Genomic DNA, 24,139 nt, shown 5'->3' with positions numbered 1-24,139 from the left:
GGAATCAAAGTAACTGCTATTAATTGTATGCTTTCTTTAATACCTGATAGTTTGACTGAATATAATTGATTTGAATATTCTTTGATTCATTGATTTCACTTTCTGATCACCGTGACAAGTTATTGTATTTCTGTTTTCCTTATTTTTGAACTTGGTCATCAGCTGTATATATTTCTTGACTTGGAAATAACTGTATGGTTCACTGTTAGTTAGATTGTTGTAATAAATTCGGTTTTAAAGTACTTGTTATCGCTACCATCTTAGATAAACCCGAACTCTGTCTCCGACTAGTAGGTACCTGGGTGGGTTTGCTATTTCTCCCTATTGAAAGAATAGCTGGCGCTCGAGATTAAACCATTTTCCCGACCAAACTCGTTACAAAATTGACGCCCGAGCGTTGGGACTCTTAAAACCGGGTTCAGTTTTGGAATAACTTCTTTTTTTTTATCTAACCGAGGAGAATAGTTTTGGAACGGTGAACCATACAAAACTATTTATTCAGCTGTTGACTCGCAAGAAATATTTTATCCGGCTTATATTTCTGAAATATAATTTATTTAGATCAGTTGAGTGACCGATTTGCTGATTGCGTTGAGTTAACCTATCTTGAGTTATAATAGAACATCACTGGTAACCTTAAACAGAACCGAACAGTTAACCAGCTATTTCTGATAACCGCACAATATTGAATTGAATTGAATTAAATTGACTTATGATTTTCACTTGAATAATAAAACTGACTGTGTTTTCTTCTCCCTTTCCCCCTTTGATTTATTTGCTGGTTGACAAGTGTTCATTATAACTCTGATAGTTTATTGTGATTATAACTGCATTGGGCTTGTTGTTTCTCTGATTACTTTATTTTATTTGAAACCGTTGATACACTGTTGGTGAATTATTCCCTCTGAATTAGGTGAGCTTGAACCGAAAATTACTTCAGAAAGGTAAAACTTCTTGGCTGTTAAAACCGATAGTGGACTTGGTCTGAAATATTTTGTTGACAGGTAACCTATTTCTTCGAACAAGTGTTAGGTTAACAGTGAGCTGTCAAGTGACCGATAAATAGTGAGTGATAGAATAATAGGTGCTTCCTCGATTGGACATTGATTATTAGTCCGGGTTTCAGTGAATTTTGTTGAGTTAATTATTCATCCGGGCCTCAGTGAATTTTATTGAATTAATTATCCATCCGGACTTTAGTGATTTTTTTTATCCGGGTTTCAGTGAATCTTGTTGAGTTAATTATTCATCCGGGTCTCAGTGAATTTTATTGAATTAATTACCCATTTGGACTTCAGTAAATTTTTGAATTGATTATCCATCCGGACTTCAGTAAATTTTTTTGAATTGATTATTCATCCGAGCTTCAGTGAATTTTATTGAGTTAGTTGTTCATCCGGGCTTTAGTGACAGTGACATTTAATCGGACTTAGTGATACTGAAACATTATAACCAGTGTTGAATTATTGCGTGTGTTAGCTTTGAACTTTAACTTTACATTATTTCATACCGGGCATCGAACTTGTTGAGTGTGGTACTGGATCGTGAGTCGGGTGGCAAAATAGTTGAACTATATGTCATTGAACATGGATGTGAACAGGCTGCTCAGTGATGAATTGACTTATGAACTAGAACTGAGAGGACAGTCAATACCAAGCACTGTGATGACAAAGCGGAGTCTACTACGACAAGTGTTACAGTCAGACATACCGCTACAGCCTTGCACATCAATGAACCCCACACTGGATATCGACATTTGCCAAAATAAACTCACCGATCTAGTGGAAGCACTTCAGAATTTCAATCACGCTAATGCGACTAACGAATTCTCGCGAATATTCACAAGATTAACACACATTCAGGGAAGACTGAATTTTATTATCACTTCCGATGAAACACAGTTACAACTGATCGAACAACTGAAGGCGACTACAACTAAGGCCTTGGAGACGCTGGAGCAACTGAGTAGTAGCAACACCTGTGGACAGCCATCCAGTCAGCAGGAACGGTCCCTCTTGGATGTGGAGGTTCCCAGTTCACCTGGGATGTCCCCGATCCAACCGGAAAGAGCTGAAACATCCCTGATTGATCTTGGAGATGGGGTCAATCTTCCGATAGCTGCTGATGTCTCACATCCTGGTACACCTGTAAGGAGTAAAACATTAGAACATGTCATGAACGAGACAAGGCGGACATGTACAGCATTACTGCGGCAGTTACCGGCATTACCTGTCACACAGTCACAGGACTGTGGGACAGCATCACCTGAAGATCCGACACCAAGAAGATGGATTAATTCTACCCGCAGAGTGTCTTTTCCACACTTACCTGCGTCTCGTGTGAGCTCTGGCAGGACCATGACCAGAGAGAGAGTACCATTGGAACCGGAACCCCGACCGTCACCGGTGCCAACCATTCCTGTCCACAAATGGAATATTTCATTTGGTGGCACAGGTAGTGTGAGCGGCTTCATCGAGGAGGTGGAGAGATTGGCCGGATCTCGCAAGGTGAGCCTAGAACAAGTATTCGAGTCAGTTTATGAACTACTGCGGAAGGATGCCAGGGATTGGTTCATCCCCAGGAGGGGTACATTCAGGAACTGGCAGGATTTCAAGGAGCAACTTAAGGAAGCATTTTTACCGGTGAACTATGAGGAGAACCTGTTGGAGGAAATAAAAAGGAGAACGCAGGGTCCTGATGAAAAGCTGCTGATGTACGTCACTCGAATGCAGAATTTGTTCCAGAAGCTAACATACAGTAGACCAACCGAAACGGAACAAATCCGAATCATCAGGCAGAGATTGTTACCGACCCTACAACAGGCCTTAGCATTCCAGGAGACTAACACCTACGATGAGCTCCTGCGAAAAGGAAAGGTTTTCGAGTTAGTACAGTGGCAAATGAGCCAGTACACCAGGCCACCGTCGAAACCAGGTCTTCTTGACGAGCCCCACCTGACGTATCGTCCGTCCCAACAAAACCGACAACAGGCCAGTTTCTCCTTGGACACCGAAAACATATCAGTAAACTCAGAACCACCAGTACCAGTAGGTCACAACAGACCACAAACACCGCCGTCACCGCCTAGAAACACCCAGCCAAGACCGGATCGACCAACGGCACGAGTCGACAAGCAAAATACAGGTGCACCTAACCGAGCTCCATCACCTATACCAACACGACGATCAAACCAACAAGGAGACCGACAGGAAACACAGGGAAACCGGACTGATCCACCGACGAGGAAAGTATCTTTCCAAACACAGTGCTTCCGATGTGGTGAATACGGCCACATGCGACGGGAATGTCGAGGACGACCGAGGTTGTTCTGTTCTCGTTGCCAGAGGAAAAACATTCGCTCAAGCGATTGTCCATGCCGCCCGGAAAACTAAAGGGAGGTATGGAGAAGGGGTCGACCATATCTCCAGAGACGCTGACTCCTATGGCATCGACCGTGTGTAACGACAACCGTCCGCTGGTGGAAGTAAAAGTAGCCAGAAAGCGCTACAATGCACTGATTGACACCGGAGCCACGAGGAGTTTCATCAGTAAGAAAGTGGCAGACCAATGTGAACGCAAAGGAATCACCGGAGAACCTGTTGAGGATGGTTTTGTGGTAGTTGCCAGTGGTCAGTATACCGCGACGCCGAAACTTTATACTACCGCCATACACATCGCCGACTATTCTTTGACCGACATAAAGTTTTTGTTGGTGTCTGATTTACCGGTAGACCTCATACTAGGAATGGACGTACTGGGAGTGTACAATTTTTCCCTTAACCTTAGCACCGCCGAGTGCTATCTGGAAGGCCGACTAATCTCCAAACCAACACCTAAAGTGGGAAAAACTGTGGAGGTACACGCCACTGGCGAACACTTACTGGAACTGACCAAGGCACAGAAAAAGAAGTTGGATGCTTTTCTCGCCAGAGAAATGAAGGAGTTCGAGAAGCTGTCCGGCACCACGAAACTGATAGAACACAAAATCAAACTCAAACCTGGGACAGAACCGATTAAACAGCGATACCGGCCACAGAATCCGAAGATGCAGGAAATATTCAACCAGGAAGTAGACCGAATGCTGGCTGAGGGAGTTATTGAGCCTTCTAAGTCGCCGTGGAGTTCACCTGTTGTGTTAGTCAAAAAGAAGGACGGTAAATACCGGTTTTGTATCGATTTTCGAGCAGTCAACGAAGTGTCCGTTAAAGATGCGTATCCGTTGCCGTATATTTCGAGAATCTTGGACAAATTACGCAGAGCCAAATACATTTCGACGATTGACTTGAAACAGGGATACTGGCAAATACCGTAAGAAAAGGATAGCCGACCTATTACAGCATTCACGGTCCCGGGAAGAGGACTATTTCAGTTCACCGTCATGCCATTCGGCTTACACGCAAGCCCAGCCACGTTCCAGAGATTCCTGGATACCGTAATCGGTCCCGAAATGGAGCCCAAAGCGTTTGCCTATCTAGACGATATAGTCGTTCTAGGGGAAACCTTTGAAGAACACATGGAGAACTTAAGGGAAGTATTCAGACGACTAAGGGAAGCCAACTTACGTCTCAATCCCGACAAATGTGAGTTTGTCCGGAAGTCTCTGAAGTACCTGGGACATGTCGTCACTTCCGAAGGCATCTGTACGGATCCGGATAAAGTGGCATCCATAGTGTCATTTCCTGCTCCCAAGGCCGTCCGAGAGTTACGCCGATTCCTGGGTGTTGCGAGCTGGTACCGTCGATTCATCGAGAATTTCTCCAATGTAGTTTCTCCGCTAACCCTGCTGCTCAAGAAGAAACAGCGGTGGAAATGGGGAGAAGACCAGCAGAAGGCTTTCGATATCCTGAAACACAAGTTGACTGAGTCACCGATATTGGCTTGTCCGGATTTCACCAAACCGTTTGTGGTACAAACAGACGCCAGTGATACAGGCCTAGGTGGAGCTCTAACACAAGTGATAGATGGAGAAGAAAGGGTAATTGCCTATGTTAGTCGCACATTAAACCCAGCCGAGACAAACTATTCCGTATCCGAGAAAGAATGCCTCGCCATCGTATTTTCCATAGAGAAACTACGTCCGTACCTAGAGGGATTCCATTTCACGGTCATTTCCGATCATATGAGTTTAAAATGGTTAAATTCTATAAAATCACCGTCGGGAAGAATTGCTCGATGGTCCGTTTTTCTTCAACAGTTTGATTTTGAAGTACAGTACCGTAAGGGATCCCTGAATAAACTTGCTGACAGTCTGTCCCGGAATCCCTTACCGTCCATGGATTCCGTATACCTGGCCGAAGTGGAAATTCACTGCCGATGGTACAACAGGAAACTACAGGAGGTTCAGAAGGACCCAAAAAATTTCCCAGATTATGCCATAATCGATGGGAAACTGTTCCGACATTTTTGGGATGCATCAGACTTCAAAGAAATTGGAACTGGACAACCCTGCGTACCCACCGAACAGCGTTCCGAAGTACTGAAGGAGAATCATGATTCGGAACTAGCCGGACATATGGGGATCGCCAAGACAAGTTCCAGGATTGCCCGGAATTACTACTGGCCTGGTATGTTCCGAGACATTGCGAAATATGTTAGAAACTGCACTTCGTGCCAACGCTACAAAGTTTCGCAACAGAAAACTGCTGGGAAGATGCAACCACACAGGATGGCAGATGCACCATTCAGGGAAGTATCTACAGATATCGTCGGACCGTTACCCCGAAGTAAAAAAGGTAATTCTTACATTGTGGTCATGCAAGATCGCTTCACGAAGTGGATCGAGTGACGCCCGTTGCGAAAAGCTACAGCCAAAACCGTTTATTCTGCGTTATACGAACAAATCATCCTGAAATATGGATGTCCTTCCGTTGTTATCTCCGATAATGGAGTACAGTATGATAGTAAGTTATTTAAAAACAGCCTTCACGAACTGAATATAGCTCACAGATTTACCCCACCGTACTCGCCACAGTGTAATCCGGTAGAAAGAGCGAATCGAACACTAAAAACTATGATAGCCCAATTTTGCGAAACCGATCAGAGAAACTGGGATGAAAAGTTAGGGGAATTAGTTTTTGCTATTAACACCGCTAAACAAGAGTCTACCGGGTTTACTCCGGCTTTTCTGAATTTTGGTAGGGAACTAAATGTCCCTAGGGCGATTTATTCTACAAAACCCCAAAATGAGGAAAACAGTAACCCAACCGAAGTAAATAGAGACATGACTCACCGTACAGAACAAATCCGGCACCTACAGGAAGCACATGAGTTTGTGCAAGCTCGCTTGTACAGGGCTTTTGAACAGCAGGCTCATCATTACAACCTACGCCGTAGAGAAGTTCGCTTCCATGTAGGTGACAGAGTTCTCCGTCGCACAAATCCGTTATCATCCGCTGTCGACAGTTTCGCAGCTGAACTGGCTGCAAAATTCGCCGGACCGTATACCGTTATTAAGGTAGTCTCTCCTGTAGTGTATGATCTGAAAGATGAACAGGGTAAGAAGGTTACCAACATCCATGTTAAAGATTTAAAACTGTTTCACTCAGGATAGAGATATTTTTACAGTTTACCCTATAATTAAACATGAACCCCAGTCATGTGAGATTCCGTTTTATTACCGTTCCATTAACCATCACACCGTTGACTTGACAAACCCTTTGTCAATATCCTGACAGCAACCGTCACCGTATAAGATTTCATATCCTATTCAGTTCACCGAACAAATCAGTATCTACCATGTCATCTAACTAGAAACAATACTTTCTTTCTACATTTTGTTCAGTGGATTGAATGGATTCATGATACCGTTCAAGCTTTGCAATTACAATTGGAAAACATTATCAAATGGTCAAATTCATCTAGATATAGCCAATCCGTTCAGCAGCACCGACATGTCAAAACGATATAAATTGTCAACTGTCTGTGTTTCTGAAAGGTACATCCTGTAGACAGAGCAAAGCACAGCTTGAAATCCGTTACATTAATTATTCTGTGAATTCACAAGGTTCCGAGACAAACCGTTGCTTTAAATATTGTATTCAGAATATTTAAGATGAATAATGATTAACAAATACTAACCGTACTACCTTAAAAACTGGATAGATAGTCTGAATTGTATCTAGTTCTCTACTACTGTTCTCCTGTGTAACTTTTTCTATGAAATTGTAACACCGATACTGGTGAAAGTGCATATCCGTGATCTGTTCAATTTAATTCTACCCAAGAAAACTGGAAAAAGCTCTGTATACTGTCAATGTTCTACTGTTAAAACATAACCTATGTGGCAATTAAGTCTGTTCTAGGATATCAATTACTCCAACAAGATTTAAATGAAAGTTCAGCTGTTAACCTACCTAGCGGGGACTGTCGGATCAGAGAGCCTCCACCATTCCTCCGTCAAGGATTACGTTCCAACTCCGAACAATAGTCTGGCACACAGTGAATGTCCACATCCACCTCCAGTGTGGTAAGAGGGTCCAATTCACCTCCAACAACGAGTGATTTCAAGCTTGGGTACATTTCCACCTACAACGAGAACACAAGTTAGTGAATGGTTCTTCCCACTTGAAGTACTAATCGAAAGAACTTTGGTTTGATGAAGAGGTTATTCCAAACTCACCTGCTTGACCCATCTTCGTGATCAAATGATGCACCGAAACAACATCCAAGAAAGAAACAGTGCCAAGTGGTCAACGTCAAAGATGTCTCATCAGCCCATTTCATCGTGAATGATAGTTCGCTAAAATCCAACCGTTAATATGAAATGGAACAGTCGATATGGAGTATTCGCCGTTATATGTTGCCGTCGATTTAATTTCCCAATTCTGGAGTAGTTTCATTTCACTAAAAGCACGTTGTTTCTGACAGATACCACAGAACCAACGACAATCATAGAGGGCCACGGAAAAGGTTATGTCAAACGTCTACCAACAATCGGATCAAAGATCACACGCACTTCAGTCCATAGCCAGGGACGACACCGATCACGGAGCGTAACGCAGAGCGCAGAGTATGGATCATGGATCATGGATCGGAGAAAACCACATGGAAGGAGCGCACGCCGGACGATTGCTGGACTACGCCTGTGAGCAGATCCGGATATCACTTCTATTGTACTGTTTAGATTAGGATGAGAACTCTGTAAGGGTGAGATAACGAGCACTTAACCGATTAATTTTATTTATTTTTTTTTTTTTTTTGATGGGCCAGTTACCCCTTATTAAATTGAACTTGTGTCTTCAACGCAACTTCAATTTTTCCCAGGGGAGGGGGATGTAACGATACTTGATTGTTTTTAATAAAAATCAGGCATCGTTTTAAATATCCGTTTCCCTGAATTTTCCAGTTGAAACAATGCAACACCGTCTGATGGAGATTTCAGTTTCAATATAGTTATTCCGTTTCATTTTGGAAATATTTTTCAGAATCCTGATTAATAAATTCAAATTCCGTATAATTGAAATTTCCATCGTTAATCCGCCGTAAGAATCCAAAATAAAGAAAAAGTGTCTTTCTGCATTCGGCGTTGTTTTTCCGTCCACAAAAAACACACCGAATTCAGTATAAAACATCGTGGATTGCAGATAACGACAGTTTCTTTTACCGATAAAGAGATAACCGCCACCGAGAATATTTTCTTCTGGGGAGAATATTCGAGAATTCCGAATTTTGATGCAATTTTGAACACGTGACCGTCCATATGTTGGAGAGTTAATAAATAGGGCCGCACCACCAGACGAAGATTATTCATTATTATTCATTCGGTAGTCATTCGTTATTATTCATTATTATTCATTCGGTAGTCAATCTGCGATTCTGTATTCTAGATTCATTTTTCAGTCCTGATTCGGTAGTGATTCTGTAATTGATTCTTTTCTCGATTCAGTAATTAATTCATTTCTGCTTTTTAAGTCTTTCTTCCTATTAGTTTTCTTTTGCTTTTCTTTATTTTTCGCTAAGTGGTGGTGTGACCGTACCGGAACAAACTGTAAGTCTTTTCTTGATACCGCATACTTCGTGATTCAAAGTTGCATTCTTTTATTTGTTGAATTGTGTTAATCCTTGCTGTTAATCCCCCTGTTTAACGCAGACTTCTGTCGCCTGGTTCTCTGGTGAACCAAGACCAGTCGACGGAAATCTCGAAGTTTTTCTACTGGTAATGCTTGGCGTGTGACACCCAAGGTTGCCACAGAAAGACCACAGTAGCCTATCCCGTCCTACCCCATTTGTGTTCCGTGTAGATTTCCCGTTTACCGCAGACTTCTCTCGCCTGGCTATCTGGTGACAGAAACCAATCGGCAGAAGTCTCGAACTTTTTCTATTGGTAATGCTTGGTGTGTGACACCCAAGGTTGCCACAGAAAGACCACAGTAACCTATACCGTACTACCCCTGGTGTGTTCCGTGTAGATTTCCCGTTTACCGCAGACTTCTCTCGCCTGGCTATCTGATGACAGAAACCAATCGGCAGAAGTCTCGAAGTTTTTTTTGCTGGTAATGCTTGGCGTGTACACCCAAGGTTGCCACGGAGAGACCACGATAAACTACCCCGTTATCCTGTAAATTGTTGCATTGTGTTTCACCTGCATCAGCCCCGTCCCGTTTATTAAATAGTTTCAAATTCTGATTGGCCTGTACACTGAAAATCACTGGAAGTGCTCGGGATCAAACCCATTGCTAAATTAACCGATTACAGAGACTTGGATCTTTCTGAGACACCCGGTTGCTGTAAATTTTGTATAAACCCCGTACATCCGTCATTGCCTCAGAAGGAATCAAAGTAACTGCTATTAATTGTATGCTTTCTTTAAAACCTGATAGTTTGACTGAATATAATTGATTTGAATATTCTTTGATTCATTGATTTCACTTTCTGATCACCGTGACAAGTTATTGTATTTCTGTTTTCCTTATTTTTGAACTTGGTCATCAGCTGTATATATTTCTTGACTTGGAAATAACTGTATGGTTCACTGTTAGTTAGATTGTTGTAATAAATTCGGTTTTAAAGTACTTGTTATCGCTACCATCTTAGATAAACCCGAACTCTGTCTCCGACTAGTAGGTACCTGGGTGGGTTTGCTATTTCTCCCTATTGAAAGAATAGCTGGCGCTCGAGATTAAACCCTTTTCCCGACCAAACCCGTTACAACTCCCCAAAATAGCTCTATACGGCGAACTCACTGAGGGAGCTCGGAAACCAGGAGGCCAGTATAAGCGGTTTAAGGATACACTACATCAATCCCTAAAATCAGTTAATGCTAATCATAACTGGGAACTACTAGCGTTAGACAGGTCACAGTGGAGTTCTTTGGTCCACAGTTATAATGGAGAATCGAGAAGGATACAGCGGCGGCCAGATCTGGTTGGAGACTATCCATGCCCTGAGTGTGGAAGGATCTGCAGGTCACGGTTGGGTCTCTTTAGTCATAGGAGGGCACACAGTCGCAACTAGCACTAAGAAGTTACAAGTCTGTTCGAATTTTTTTTTTTCTTTTTTTTTTTTGTCTTCTTCTTTTTGTAGATTTATTCCCGGTAACGGGATACAGCAATGAATGAATGAATTTTTCCTTTGCATTGATCGGTTTTTCACATTGAAAATTATGCGAATGAAAGAAAACTACTGTGGTAATTTATTCGCATTATAAAAATACTGAACTACTGATATTTCATCTGAACTAAATACATTACATTGGTACATTGGTGTTTATTTTATTCGATACGAATAAATTGTCAAGTAGTTTTCTCGCGTTCACTCGGACAATTCGAATTTCCTGCAATGTATGGAGAACACACTGAAAACACAGAAATTATATTCGTTTTTTCTGTTTGACAACACACAGCTTTTTTCTTCAAAACCTGATCTACTCAAGCTTAACCTAGTCCACCAGAGGTCGCGGTGAACAATGATTCAAAATATTGTGAGAGTTTCCTATCTACACCACCTTAATCTATGTGTAAAAAAGATCACATCAAACAACGGAGATCACTAGTATTATGAGATTGTTGCTCCCAAACACTGATTTTACTGATTAATTAGTGACAATTGTCAGATTATTATTATTCTAAATGTGACACCCATAGATTAAATAGATGGATCATAAGCTATTTTCCAGACTGTTCATTTTTCAATTTATTCCCACTCCAAAAAACCACCAATGAAATGAATTTTCGCTTGTATTCCCCTCCAGATCGCTTCTAAAATTTCTAAGACGGCGTGTGTATTTGTAATTGTCAAAATATTATTTCAATCATTCACGTCGTAATATTTTGGAAAATAAGCAGCGATGTGCCGTAAAAGCGTGTGTTTGAAATAAAAGTGCAATTTATACACGAAAGAGGAAAGCGATTTATTTATTCTGGTAAGTTTTTGATATTTTATTCTTGTTTGAGTTCACGACTTTATGAAATCAGGGGAGGGAGTTAGGGGACGCCAGGGTCGAATTATGTTTGAATCACATCTAATGATGGGATTGAAATGTTGAGTTTATACAATCAAATAATTGATTTCAATTTTAGATTTCCCAGAAATGAAACCAGACGACGGCAGTGGAGAGTTGCACTGGGTCTTGAAAACAATTTACACTTCTCTTGTAATTTATACTCCAGACTTTAGTATAATGAGAGTAATCGACTTTTACCGTAAATTTGAAAAAAGATGCCATTCCCAGTGAGGTAAGATAGGTAGTTTACCACTTATTTAAATCGCTATATTGTCTGATTATCACTTTCTTTGGAATTTTGCAAGTGATTTTTGAAACTACGTCTGAACTCGAAATTTATAGTAGATTCTCTTTTTCTTATTATATCATTCTTTTTTGTATAAATATTCTTCCTGGTGTCGAGATGAACAGTAGAACGAGATTTCAATTGCTTCAATAATGTAGTAATTATAGCCAATACTGTGCCAAACCTGTTATCAGTACTGGAGTTTTTGAGGAAAATGGAAGGAAAATGGGAACAATATCAAGAAACACAAATGCCAGTTCAGGATTTGCAGAAATGAAAGCTTCTTGTAGTTCAAGGATAAAACAAGTGAGGTATACCTCACTTGTTTTAGGTATGTATACATACCTACCCAGGGAGGTATACAAAATTCCCTATAAACTGCTATGGCAAATAGAACTCGTCTTAGGAATGAAAATCCATAAAAATGAGCTGATGTCATGTTTGGAACTTTTTGTGAAAATCAAAAATGTTTCCTTTATTTCTAAAATGTATTTCATTGTTAAAATTATGCTACTACTGTAATTATGATTACAATAATGACCATTTAATTAGAGCTCGGATATTCCCATTATTTTTATGAGTTATTAAATGAAAATGTCTGTTATCAGGATACCTCATATTTCGAAGTAAAACTTCAGTTGAAAAATTGTTGCAGGAGACAAGCGGAGAACAGAAATTAAAAAACAGCTAATTGACGTCAAAAAACCGATTTAAGATTACGAGTGAGTCGTCAGTACTTCAAGAAAAAAGTTGCTGCCCTACAAGCAGTTCCCAATTCATTGGAAAGAAAAATTCAAGATGAAAGCCTGGAAAGCCGAGGCAAATACCTAATAAAAAATTTCTTCGAAGACAGCTGCATGCATAAAATACATAAATTTGGCAATGGCCTCGAACAATTCGCTTAAAAGTTACATTATTATTGAGTTAGAGCTTATAGTTCCGTAAAATAACTCTTGATTATTATGCACTTCAACACCAAAAAGCACTTTCGAGGTGGTATAAAAATTTGAAGGGAAAGCAGGTTGTTGAACTAGGTATTTGAGTTGCTGAAAAACACTGCTCTTTAGTTTATATGCAATATAACTTAATTCAATTTAAAACTGCCCGTAAAAAAAATATTGATGCTTCATCTAGAATTGAGGGATTCTTTTATGAGTTTCTGTATACAATAAGAAATCATTTCCTATTTCACAATCATTGGTTCATGTTTACATTATTACATTACTGTTTCATTCCGCAAAATCTGTACGGAAGACTTGTGGATTTCTCCAATGAACAAACTCTTTTAGATTTAGATTCTCGTTATACAAATTCCATAAACTTCAGCTGCTTCCCCTTCTATCGATTTGAGAATTAATTCAGTTTATACTTAGTGAATAAAATTTCAAATAATCTGTATGTAGGTTAGGATCATATTGACTATTTGTGTATGGTAACATTGTATTCAAAATAAATTCTTTCTTACATCAGTTGTTTTGGTATAACATATTAGTTCTACATCCCTTTGATTAGTTGTCATAAGAAAAATACTCGAAATCTTTGCATTGAAACATATTTCCATTCGATATAAAATTATTGCCGACTACCTGAAATATTCACAGTGTGACTAGTTCTGAATCCGCCACTGTCCAGTTCCCGCACCCAAGAAATCCAAATTCATATTTATGGCAGTATTTTGTGAACGCGTTTTTGTCGAGATGCTTTATCTCCTGTTTTATTAATCTATGGTGACACCAAACACATTTGACATTTGTGTTGTGCTCGATTCGGTAACCGAACTTCGGTTTCGAGTTTCGAGATTGCTTCGGTAAACTTCGGGTCGATATTGAGCGGCCATATTTGTGGGCAGTGAATAAGTGCAAGTTTCCAAAATCACGCCGATGTTTCATATCATGAAGAGGCCGGCGAGATATTCTGTTGTCATAGTTCATAGTTTATAGTTTGTCGTATGGTCCGTATATACCATTGAACTTCTTTTAGAGTTCAATGGTATATACACTTTGGTTTCTTTTGGTTAGTAAGTGAGCGGTACGTATATGTCGAAATCCTGACACTTCGGTGCAATTATCTGTCGCCAGAGCTTAGAATAAAGAGTCATGTTCTAAGCGCCAAAGTATCCGTACAAACCCCTCTGGTAACTCTCGGTTACCAATTGTGTATATACGGACCATACGCTTGGTCCTTACCACCTAGACCTTAAGCATCACAGCTACAGCTGTTTACAGTGACTATATACTCCCCAGTATATATAGTCACTGTAGAGCTGTTCTGTGCCCTCTACAGTTCGCCTAGAAGCTCCATAGTTTATGTGCCACAGTATCTCAGAGGGCATCAAGGAAGCTAAGTCTTTATTCCCTCTGTGGTTATAAAACATGCCACAGCATCTCTTGTTTTACAATATTGGCGAATCCAAAAATCTAGACGCCCTCTGCTGACTGAATTACGAAACTACTTTGTCAGTACTGCAAAGTCAAAACAAGTTTAGTTCCTTATGTTTCTTCTTATCTCACGTTGTCCAACAAAGTATTATAATTATTATTTGGAGATGTTATATTGGGATTATTGTCTGGGTTTCTGACTAGAAATATTGATTCCGAAAAAATATTGGAAAAGGTATTTATACCAGTGCTTTCAACTGGCAGGAGTTAGGTTGAACGATTTTTCTCTGCGAGAGTTTTCTGCTAAATTCAATTGACGATTTAGAAATACATACAATTTTCATACTTCCAAATGAATGCTTTTTCTCATCTCTAGAACTTGTTCCATCATATTTATGTCTCTTGAGATTTCAGTATGAGGAATACCTATATCATAACATGGAATTGAAATACTTTAAATAGAAACTTCACAAAGTCAGTATATGCTGCCTCAATATTATTAGCTAGGTTTAATTCAAGAAAGAATCTGTGAAATAATGGGATTTTGTGTCTAGGTACAGTGGATCACCAATATCATCGCTCGATTTTATTCCACAATTCATCCTTTTCAAATGAAATATTTCCAAAGAATGTTGATCTTTTTTTACGAAACTAAATCAATCAATTCACTTCCGATAAATATCTTGGTTTTCTAGAAAAACTCTGTTAGGCCGTACAAATCTCGAAAGAGTACTGACAAACGTCAAAGTCTGTTTTCATTTCGCAGCGCCCTCAACGGTAATTGGATTCGCGAATAGGTACAACATGCGGTGAAATTTTCATCCATAAGTAGCAATATTTCTGTGCGCAATATTTCTGTGCGCTCAGTGCATAGACCCATATTGAAATTTCATGATTGGCATAGAGCAGTCATAATTTTATGATTTACGCTACCCCTCAATATTCGGGTGCGGTTCGCACACATTTGGAAAAGGGCTACTTCTCAGTTTTAAGATATGATGATTTTTGAGGCATTCAATTCGAAATTACGAAAATTCCCTAATTCATGCGGAACAACAATCCGACATCGACAACAGTCAGTGGTTCACGGTCTATCAAGTTAGCCCAGAAGTTGTGGCATTTCGAAAAGAAAATTTTTCCAATGAAAATGCTAGCAAAGTGCGGGCGAATGCTGAAGAAAAAACTGGAAAATCTCATATAGATTTGGAAAAATTGGAAATTTAATTTTCCGGGCCAACTTATGTGCAGCCCGGAAAACCCAGCATTTTTGATCGATATTTCGAAAATAGAAAATGTTAGCGAAATGCTGGCGAATGCTGAAGAGAAAACTGAAAAATCTCATATAGATTTGGAAAAATTGAAGTTTGAATTTTTCGGGCCAACTGATATGCAGCCTGGAAAACCCAGCATTTCTCATCGATATTTCAAAAACAGTAAATGCTAGCAGAATGCTGACGAATGCTGAAAAAAAACTGAAAAATTTCATATAGATTTGGAAAAATTGAAATTTGAATTTTCCGAGCCAACTTATGTGCAGCTCGGAAAACCCAGCATATTTCCAGAATCAAAAATGCTAGCGACATGCTGGGGAATGCTGAAGAAAAAACTGAAAAATCTCATATAGATTTGTAAAAATTGGAAATTGAATTTTCCGGTCCAACATATATGTAGCCCAGGCAATCAAGCATTTTCCATCGATATTTTGCAAAAATGCAATGCTAGCCAAGTGATGTCAAGTTCTGAAAAGAAAACTGAAAAATCTCATATAGGTTTGGAAAAATTGGAAATTGAATTTTCTTGGCCCCCTTATGTGCACCACGTAAAAGTCAGCAATTTTCATTGATATCAAGCTATGTGCGGGCGAATGACCAGTACCACTAGATAAATGGGTGATTAAATTTGCCAGGACACTTTGTTCGAAAAAAAAAAACCATTTTGATGAACAGCTTTATTGTTTCAGCAGTACGACAATCCGTCCTTTAGTTATTAGTTGGCCGTGACTAAACGAAATGATTCATTTTTCCGCTGTTGATGTTTCTTCTGTTAACTCCAAAATAATACATTTGTAGTCATCGAACAATACAGGGTCTTTCACGAGGAACCTCATCCATATTTATACGGGGAACTACTGAACGTATTTTCATGAAATTCAGAACTTATAAGTATTTCACGATGCTGATGAAATATAAAATATTTTCAAGGCATGAGCACCTCCGGTTTTTCCGGAAATGACGTCAACTTCCGTTTTTCAAATTGGAACACCATTTTTTTATTGCAGATATAGATTCCTTAGAAAATTTCAAGTTACTTTGATGTAACATTTTTCAGTTTTGGTAGGAAAATTCTCTCTGAGCGGGAAAATTCGAAAAAAAAATCGAAAATAGAGCTCCGCTGAAACAAGAATAACTTCGAGGTTTTTGGATGGAAAATTTTCATTTTTGGGATTTTTCAAGATGTAAGATTGATGTATCCACTTTAAAAATCGAAATCGCGATTCATGATACAGGGGGTGAAAAAATCGCTTTCAAAGTTAGGGATGACAAAATCGTGAAAAAGCAATTTTTTCAAATTAGAACCCCATTTCTTTATGGCAGATATTGAATCTACGTTAAAAAATAATGTGAGTGTATGCATCACACCCTTGCCCTAAAATGGATATTTTCTGAGTTATTCACAAAAAACTGTTTTTCGTCTTGAATTTTCAGCTATTTCTTTTCCCTTCACGCCAAAAAGATGAAATTTTCAGGAACTGTTATTTGAACCATGCTGTAGATTTTTCACCCCTTCTTGAAACCGACTTCAAGTTACTATTAGGAGAACCATGGCAAACTCTCGCAGTTATAACTAGAGAAGATGCTCAAAGTTTTGGCCGTTAATTTCTAGACATTTATTCATACGTCTTAGGAATGCTTCGTGCGTTGCTCTTCTTATTTCATCGGGAGGAAGAGATCTGCAAAAGTGTTTAAAAACCAAATTGAGTTTCAAAACCATGAATCTAAAAATCTAAACAAACCTGAACGCATTTCTGACTCGTTCTATGCAGTCCTCTTTATCAGTCAGGGGAGTTGAGTAGACAATATTTTTTATCCTACCCCAAACATAATAGTCTAAAGGAGTTAAATCGGGAGAACGTGGTGGCCAAAGATGTGGACCATTGTTCGCCAACCATCGATCTTCAAATAGCCTGTAGAGGATATTTGACACATTGAGTTAATTGTGTGGAGGCGCGAGTTAAGTTTTGTGGGAGAGACTGTAATTAGAAAAAATTATTTTATTTCAAATATTACAATGTATGATGATTGTGACGAATGATTCGTAAAATAAATCGCGAAGACTAAGTCAAGACTGATCAATTAGTGGCCCTGAATCTTATTTATAATGACAATGAAAAATAATTCGATAACGGAAAGATTCCATGGACGGATGCTCCGTAGGTGCTTGGTCAGCATCCTTGCCACGTGCTGGAATATGTGGGATATGTAACTCCTCCCTCCTCAGTACTTCCATTATGGGGTGAAGAATGGAACTCTTGGTTGAGTTGTTGGGGCTTCTGCCTGGTTTTCTGAACGTGTTGTTTGGGCTTCGACCTGGTTTACTGGATTTCGGTCCTTCAGCCATTGTCTCATTTTTTTGGAACAGAAAGAGAGAATAATTAATATCAGAATGAAATAGAGTATTGTGATGAATGTTCCATGGGATGATCGTGGAGTCTCGTGGTTAAATACCAGTTGCTGAATTTCCTCTTGTTTCTTCTTAAGCTTATGGATTCGGTCTAATGGAACATTTTTCAATTGAATTTTGAGATCATTCATTTTTGGCGAAGTCCAATTGGTTGTTATTTTTGGGAGTAGCATCGGTTGTGTGGCAGTTACTTCCTTGTCGTTGAAGTATTTTCTTTCTTCAGTTTCGAAGTAGCATCCTTTTGGAATTGAAATCAGATAGATTCCCTTGAAAGTGGTAAAGTCTTGATTTTTGCACGACGTTTGAATTTTGATTTCTTCAGGGATTATTGCGATGAATTTTGAATTGTCTATCCTCTGAATGAAATTTTGATTGGCTGTTACTGAATGATGTTGGCAGTTTACAATTGGTTTCTTCAACTGCATCAGTTGAAAAATACAGTCTTCCACTTTAGAAGCCTTAATCAGGTGGTTCTCATCGCAATAGAATTGTTTTTGCAATTTTACACAAGATGAAGAGATATACTGATAAAACTTTTCATTCATTGTCAGATAAGTTTTTTTAGGTAGAATTATGGTATTATTGATTGTCGGAATAGAATAAAGATGATAGTGGGAGAATAATTGAGGGAGGATAATTGGAAAGTGCAGAATGAAAACAATTCTGAATTGGGCATGGTATGCATCTACTTTGATCAGTTCATAGAAACTATGATATTCATCTTCATTCTTGAAGATTAAACTATCTTGAGAGTATTTTTTCGTTATTTTCGCAATGATCGATTTCAATTCAGAAAATTTGATGATGCTATGATGTAAAACTCCTAATTTGGAGAAACTAATAGCGTTTTCAATTTCATCGATCATTGTCATAACGATATTGACTGATGTTCCAATTTGATCCATAATATCTTTGATTCTCATGAATCCAGAAAAACTATCTTCAAGATTTTTGAATTTTATAGAGATTTTTTCGAACTGAGAAGTGATAATTTTTTGATTCTGTTGAAGTATCGAAAAAGTTTTATTAAAATTCTCAATTATTTCTCCCGATAAAGAAATATCAGAATTTAATTTAGTTATAACTTCTTTCTGCTTATCTTGGAGATTTCTGAGAGCATTTTCATAATAAACTGCATCGTCAGCGTCCAAATTTCCAGTAATACTTTTAATGATTGTACCTAATCCATTAACAAGACCTCTCTTCTTTCTTCCCTTTGGAATTAAGCTATCCAATTTTTGTTTAGCAACATTAAATTGATATTCGAAAATATTTCCTTCATTTTCCAATTCGGTGTAAAATATACTTTCGGGTTGATTAAGAAGAACATCTTTCACAGCCAAATATTAATTTTGAAGGTAATTAAGTTCCTCGAGGATAGGTTTGATATCGTAATAATATATGAAATCGTGAAATTTTGCCTTAATTGTAGCTTGGCCCAGGTATATCGGAAGAATCCCTGGATTCTCTTGGAGGTTCATTATTTCTATCTCCTGAGCTGCTACTAGATGCACTAGGAGCATCCTGTAAAAGTATTTTGGTTTTAATTCTTGGTTTTTTCAAATTTTGCTTGTGAATTATTTTAGAATCACTTTGTATTGTAATCTTACTGCTACTCAAGACCTTTTCCTTCGCGAATTTGGGAGTAAGCTTGTTTCTAATATTTGACTTAACTTTACGATATACAACAGAATCTGGTTCATAATTGAGGGGTTCTTGCCTTTTTTCGTTATGTTTGTCTATGATGTGTTGTTTTCTATTTTTCAAGTCTTCATTTAATTTTTTATGAATCTCCTTAGTCCTTTCTCTATGATTTTCAATATAATTATTTATCAATTTTTCATTAATATCTATATCGAGGGGATCTTTAGTATCAAGATGGCCGTTTATAACATCAATGGGCTTCTGTTTAGTGGAAGAATGGATGGAATTATTGTAACCGAAAATAGCATAAGGCATTAAATTTTCAATGTTAGTAATTTCTTTTTCTTGGATTTTCACTATTCTCAAGTGTTCTATTAATGTCGAATGAAATCTTTCGATCAATCCATTCGATTGAGGATTATTAGGAGTTATGTAATGTGGAGTGATCCGATGGACTTTCAAGAATTCCGTAACTACACCATTTTTAAGTTCTGTTTATCCATAATTATTGTTGTAGGTGAACCATGATGGGTCATAAATATTAAAAGTGAGCGAACGATCTCAATACCTGTTAAAGAAATCAATGGATAAGCCTGAGCATTTTGGAAAAAGCATCAACAATTGTGAGAAACTTTTTATTTTGAGCTTGGAAGGTATCGATATGAATTATTTCGAATGGCTTTGAAGGTGTTGGTGTGAGCATAAGCTTTTGACAAGGAGGATCTCGATCGTATTTGTTAATCTGACATATTTCACAATTATTAATATATTCAGTAACGTCATTTTGAATGCTAGGCCAATAATATGTCCTTCTGATTCTAGTAACTGTTTCGGTTATTCCTCTGTGATTGGTTTTGCCCTCATGCATTAGTTGGATAGTTTGAATTTGTAGATCTTTTTCCATTACATCTTCTAATATATCATTGCATTTCACTAGCTTAAAAGCAGAATGGTTAAATGTTTTTCTAAGGATTTCACAAACTTCGGAATAATAATTTTCTTTTTTGAAATGAAGGGCATAGAGAATTTTTGGTCGTATGTATTTCTTGAAAAATTCAATAACAGCTTTACTTAAATCATCAGTTGAAAGCTGGACAAAAATTCTTTGCTTGTTTGGAAAAATTCTATCTACTTTCACCTCAGCTGGGGAATGCAAAACAAAATCTAAAACTACCTGATTGTCAAATATGTTCAATACCTTTTCGGAAATAGGAATTTCTTGAATTGGATTTTCACAATTTGAATGTATCGTATTACTTTCAGATTGGTTAATGGGTTCTTCAACACTGATTGTTTCTTTCGGAGAAAACTGATAAATAACAATTTGAATTTCTGAATTCATGAAAACATAATGTATCATCTTAAAAATTTTTGTCCATTCCAATTTATCTAATCCACAAGAAATTCTTGGTAAAGCAAGGTATATTTCGCTATTTTGTTCACATAATATTTTAAGATTCAAAAGAGCTCGAAAAACATCCTCATACCTGGGTTTGTGATGATAACATTCTTTTGTTACAAGGTAATAAATTCGACGATTATTGCTTTCAATTTGGGCTACTTCGCCAATTCTTTTATTTTGGGATTTCAGTTCCTCTACTTTACCAAACTTTTCTTTGAATGAAAGTGCAATACCCTTACTCATATGAAAATCTTGAGATACACAATGAGCCAACGAATAAGCTTCTGGTGCCGTAAATAAATCACCCTCTTTTTCCACTATGTGAGGTGAAAGTGTAATGTTATTGGAATCAAGGAGTTTCAGAAAATTTTCAAATGATAAACTTTGATATTCATCCTGTTCATGAATTTCCGAGTCGTCGAAATTTACAATCATAGATTCATTATCAGTACTTGGATTCAATTTGGAAAATTGCTCGTTAAATTTTTCCATATATTCAAAAAAATCTTTGTTGTGATTTTCAATTCTAGAAAGTGCGTCTGCATTAGTATTACAACTACCTTTTTTGTAAATGATTTCAAAATCAAATTCTTCCAATTTCAATCTCCATCGTAAAAGTTTACTATTTGGTTCTTTCAGCGACATTAACCATTGAAGAGGTTTATGATCAGTAATAATCTTAAATTTCCTGCCAAAAAGATAGGGTCTGAAATACTTGGTTGCCCAAACGATGGATAATAATTCTTTTTCAATAGTGCTATAATTTTGTTCATTATCATTCAATGTTCGAGAGGCGTAAGAAATTGTTTTGTCGGATCCTATACTACCTTGAGATAAAACGAGCAAAGTTACTCGCGTCTGTAGTTAAAATAAATTCTTTGGAAAAATCAGGATATTGAAGAATAGGTTCATTCGTTAAAAGTTTCTTACAATATTCAAAACAGTTGATGAATTCAGGAGTATGCTCATTTTGGCACCCTTATTCAGACATGAGGTTAACGGTTTGGTAATTTTAGCAAAATCTCGAATGAATTTCCTGTAATAACCAACTAAACCTAAAAAACCTTTAATTTCTTTAGTTGTACACGGTAGGGGATACTTTTGAATAGCTATAATTTTGTCGGGATTCGGTTTCACTCCCTCCGGGGTGACTATGTGCCCTAGATATGCTACCTCCCTTTTTAAAAATTCGGATTTATCTAATTGGATTTTGAAATTTGCCTCTTTAAGTCTTCGAAAAACATTATTAAGATTGACAAGGTGTTCTTTGTAAAAAAATTGAGAATATTATCATCAACATAGACCAAACAATTGTCTAAACCTCTAAGAACGTGGTCCATAACACGTTGAAAAGTGGAAGGAGCATTTTTTTAAGCCAAAGGGCATTCGCAAGAATTCGTAATGTCCATTTTCCACATTGAAAGCTGTTTTGGAAATATCTTCCGGATTCATTTCTATTTGGTGAAAACCACTTGCCAAATCTAATGTAGTGAAATATTGACACTTTCCAAGTTTATCTAAAACGTCATTAATATTAGGGATAGGATATTTGTCGTCTATCGTTTTTTCATTGACTTTCCGAAAATCGACAACAATTCTCCATTTTTTCTTTCCAGAAGCATCTGTCTTTTTAGGGACTACCCAAATAGGAGATGACCACGGAGACTGACTAGGCCTAATGATTCCTTGTTTCAACATCAAATTCATCTGGTTTTTTACTTCTTCTTTATGAACGTACGGGTAAATGTAAGATTTCGTATAAGCAGGGATGTCATCTTTGGTTTTGATGCAATGTTTAATTTTATTCGAAAATGAAAGTGTTTGATTTTCTCTGTGGAAAATATAGGAATATTTCTTGCATAATTTAAGAATATGGAATTTTTCTTCCTCGTTCATATGTTCAGTTCTAATAAGTTTTTCTATGTCACTATTATCTGAGCAAATGTTGGTATCTATTTGATATATTTCGAAATCATCAGTAATAAAAGAAAAAGAGTCTATTGGATTATTCAAAATTAATATTATATATTCATCAGTTTTATTCGAAATTTCTACGTTGGCCAATCCATTGCATGAAAAAGTTAAAATTTCAGGTATTTCACAATTTTGTATAATTTGGTTGGGAACCATGGTTTCACCTGATAATGGTTCCACAGGGATTTTAGTGATAATTATTGAATTGAAATCAACTTTAATTTTGAAAGGAAGTTTCGCAGCGGTTTCATGATAATGAATCGCTACAAGAGAAGATGGTGTAATTAACTTAGAATTTTGAAAATCCAGAGTTGCATTTAAAAGTTTTATGTTATCTAAACCTATAAGGCCATCATAAAAGCTGTGAAATTTTAGTAAGTAAAATTCGAAATCGCCACGTTGGTTAAATTCAGGAAAAATTGGTATATTAGCACAAAACTCATGGTGTGAAGTTTGATGGACAGTGGATACAATGAATGGTTTCCCGAAAATTAATTGGGAATAAAACTGCTTTACGAGTTTAGGATTAATAAAAGATTTAGTGGAACCTGTATCTATAAGTAGTTTCAAAGGAAGATTTTGAATAGATATGAAAGGCAGTTCTCGTTTATTGGAAACATGATATTCTATCAACTCGATGGGTTTTTTGTTGACAAAGTCCGAAAATTTTCTTCAGTAGTATGTTCCGATTCGATATTTTCGTAATTCAAATTTTCGGTGTTGAATAATTCCTCGCTGATAAAATCTGGATTACGGGATCTGTTTGGAAAATCGCGTGAAGTGGAGTAATTTTGACGGAATTTGGAAGCAGTATTATTGGTAGAAATACTCATTGGAGTCGGAAAGTTTTGGGCCGGTCTTTTGAATACTTGAGTTGTTGGAAATCTGGAAGGAGTATAATTTGGGTTTCGTTGTAAATTTATTGGTCTACTTGGAAATCTTTGTGCATTTTGTGTACTGGAAAATTGATTAGGTTTTGGAAAATGAGGTGACGAAAAATGGGGAGATGGAAATCGTGAATTCATGTTGAAAGATGTTTTAAAGTTAGCTCTATTTTGGTTTGGTCGTTTAGGAATAGTAAAATTATTACATTTTTGAAGGTGTTTGATATTGTCCTCCTCAAGGATGAATTGAAGTGCCTGTGCTAATGCATCTGGCCGCATAGCTCTTATAATAGGGCCTAAAGGATCTCTTAATCCTGTCAGAAAGGTCTTTAAAGCTTGATTTTTGAAAAATACTCTTTTACTTTCTTGATCTTCGGCTCTGCACCGAAGGTCAATATAATTGCAAATAGTGTTCAATAAATGTAAAATTCTTTCATAGAATTCTTTAGG

The 24,139-nt window shown here is 37.6% G+C and overlaps 2 protein-coding genes across 4 annotated transcripts in view; one reads left to right on the top strand and one right to left on the bottom strand.

The window, feature by feature from the left end:
- LOC123315853 (sulfite oxidase, mitochondrial-like) overlaps positions 1–24,139 on the top strand; it is an 857,507-nt gene that overhangs the window by 823,810 nt on the left and 9,558 nt on the right. The window lies entirely within an intron of this gene.
- On the bottom strand, positions 4,326–7,646 carry LOC123315858. The gene is made up of 3 exons (XM_044901748.1): positions 7,353–7,646; positions 6,230–6,478; positions 4,326–4,859 (listed from the first exon to the last, which is right to left on the bottom strand). The coding sequence occupies exons 2-3, from the start codon at positions 6,387–6,389 to the stop codon at positions 4,468–4,470; spliced, it is 552 nt and encodes a 183-aa protein (XP_044757683.1). The 5' UTR covers positions 6,390–6,478; positions 7,353–7,646; the 3' UTR covers positions 4,326–4,467.

This window comes from Coccinella septempunctata, chromosome 6 (assembly GCF_907165205.1).
Source record: "Coccinella septempunctata chromosome 6, icCocSept1.1, whole genome shotgun sequence".
NCBI classification, from domain to species: Eukaryota; Metazoa; Arthropoda; class Insecta; order Coleoptera; family Coccinellidae; genus Coccinella; species Coccinella septempunctata.
This window is presented reverse-complemented; position numbering and strand designations above follow the sequence as displayed.

Coding starts and splice junctions, on each gene's coding strand:
- LOC123315858 (XM_044901748.1), bottom strand. CDS start 6,389: ATGATAACGGATTTGTGCGACGGAGAACTCTGTCACCTACATGGAAGC. Junction 4,860..6,229: donor TGCCGGATTTGTTCTGTACG/GTGAGTCATGTC, acceptor TCGGTGACTCAG/TCAACTTGTGTTTCAGGATA.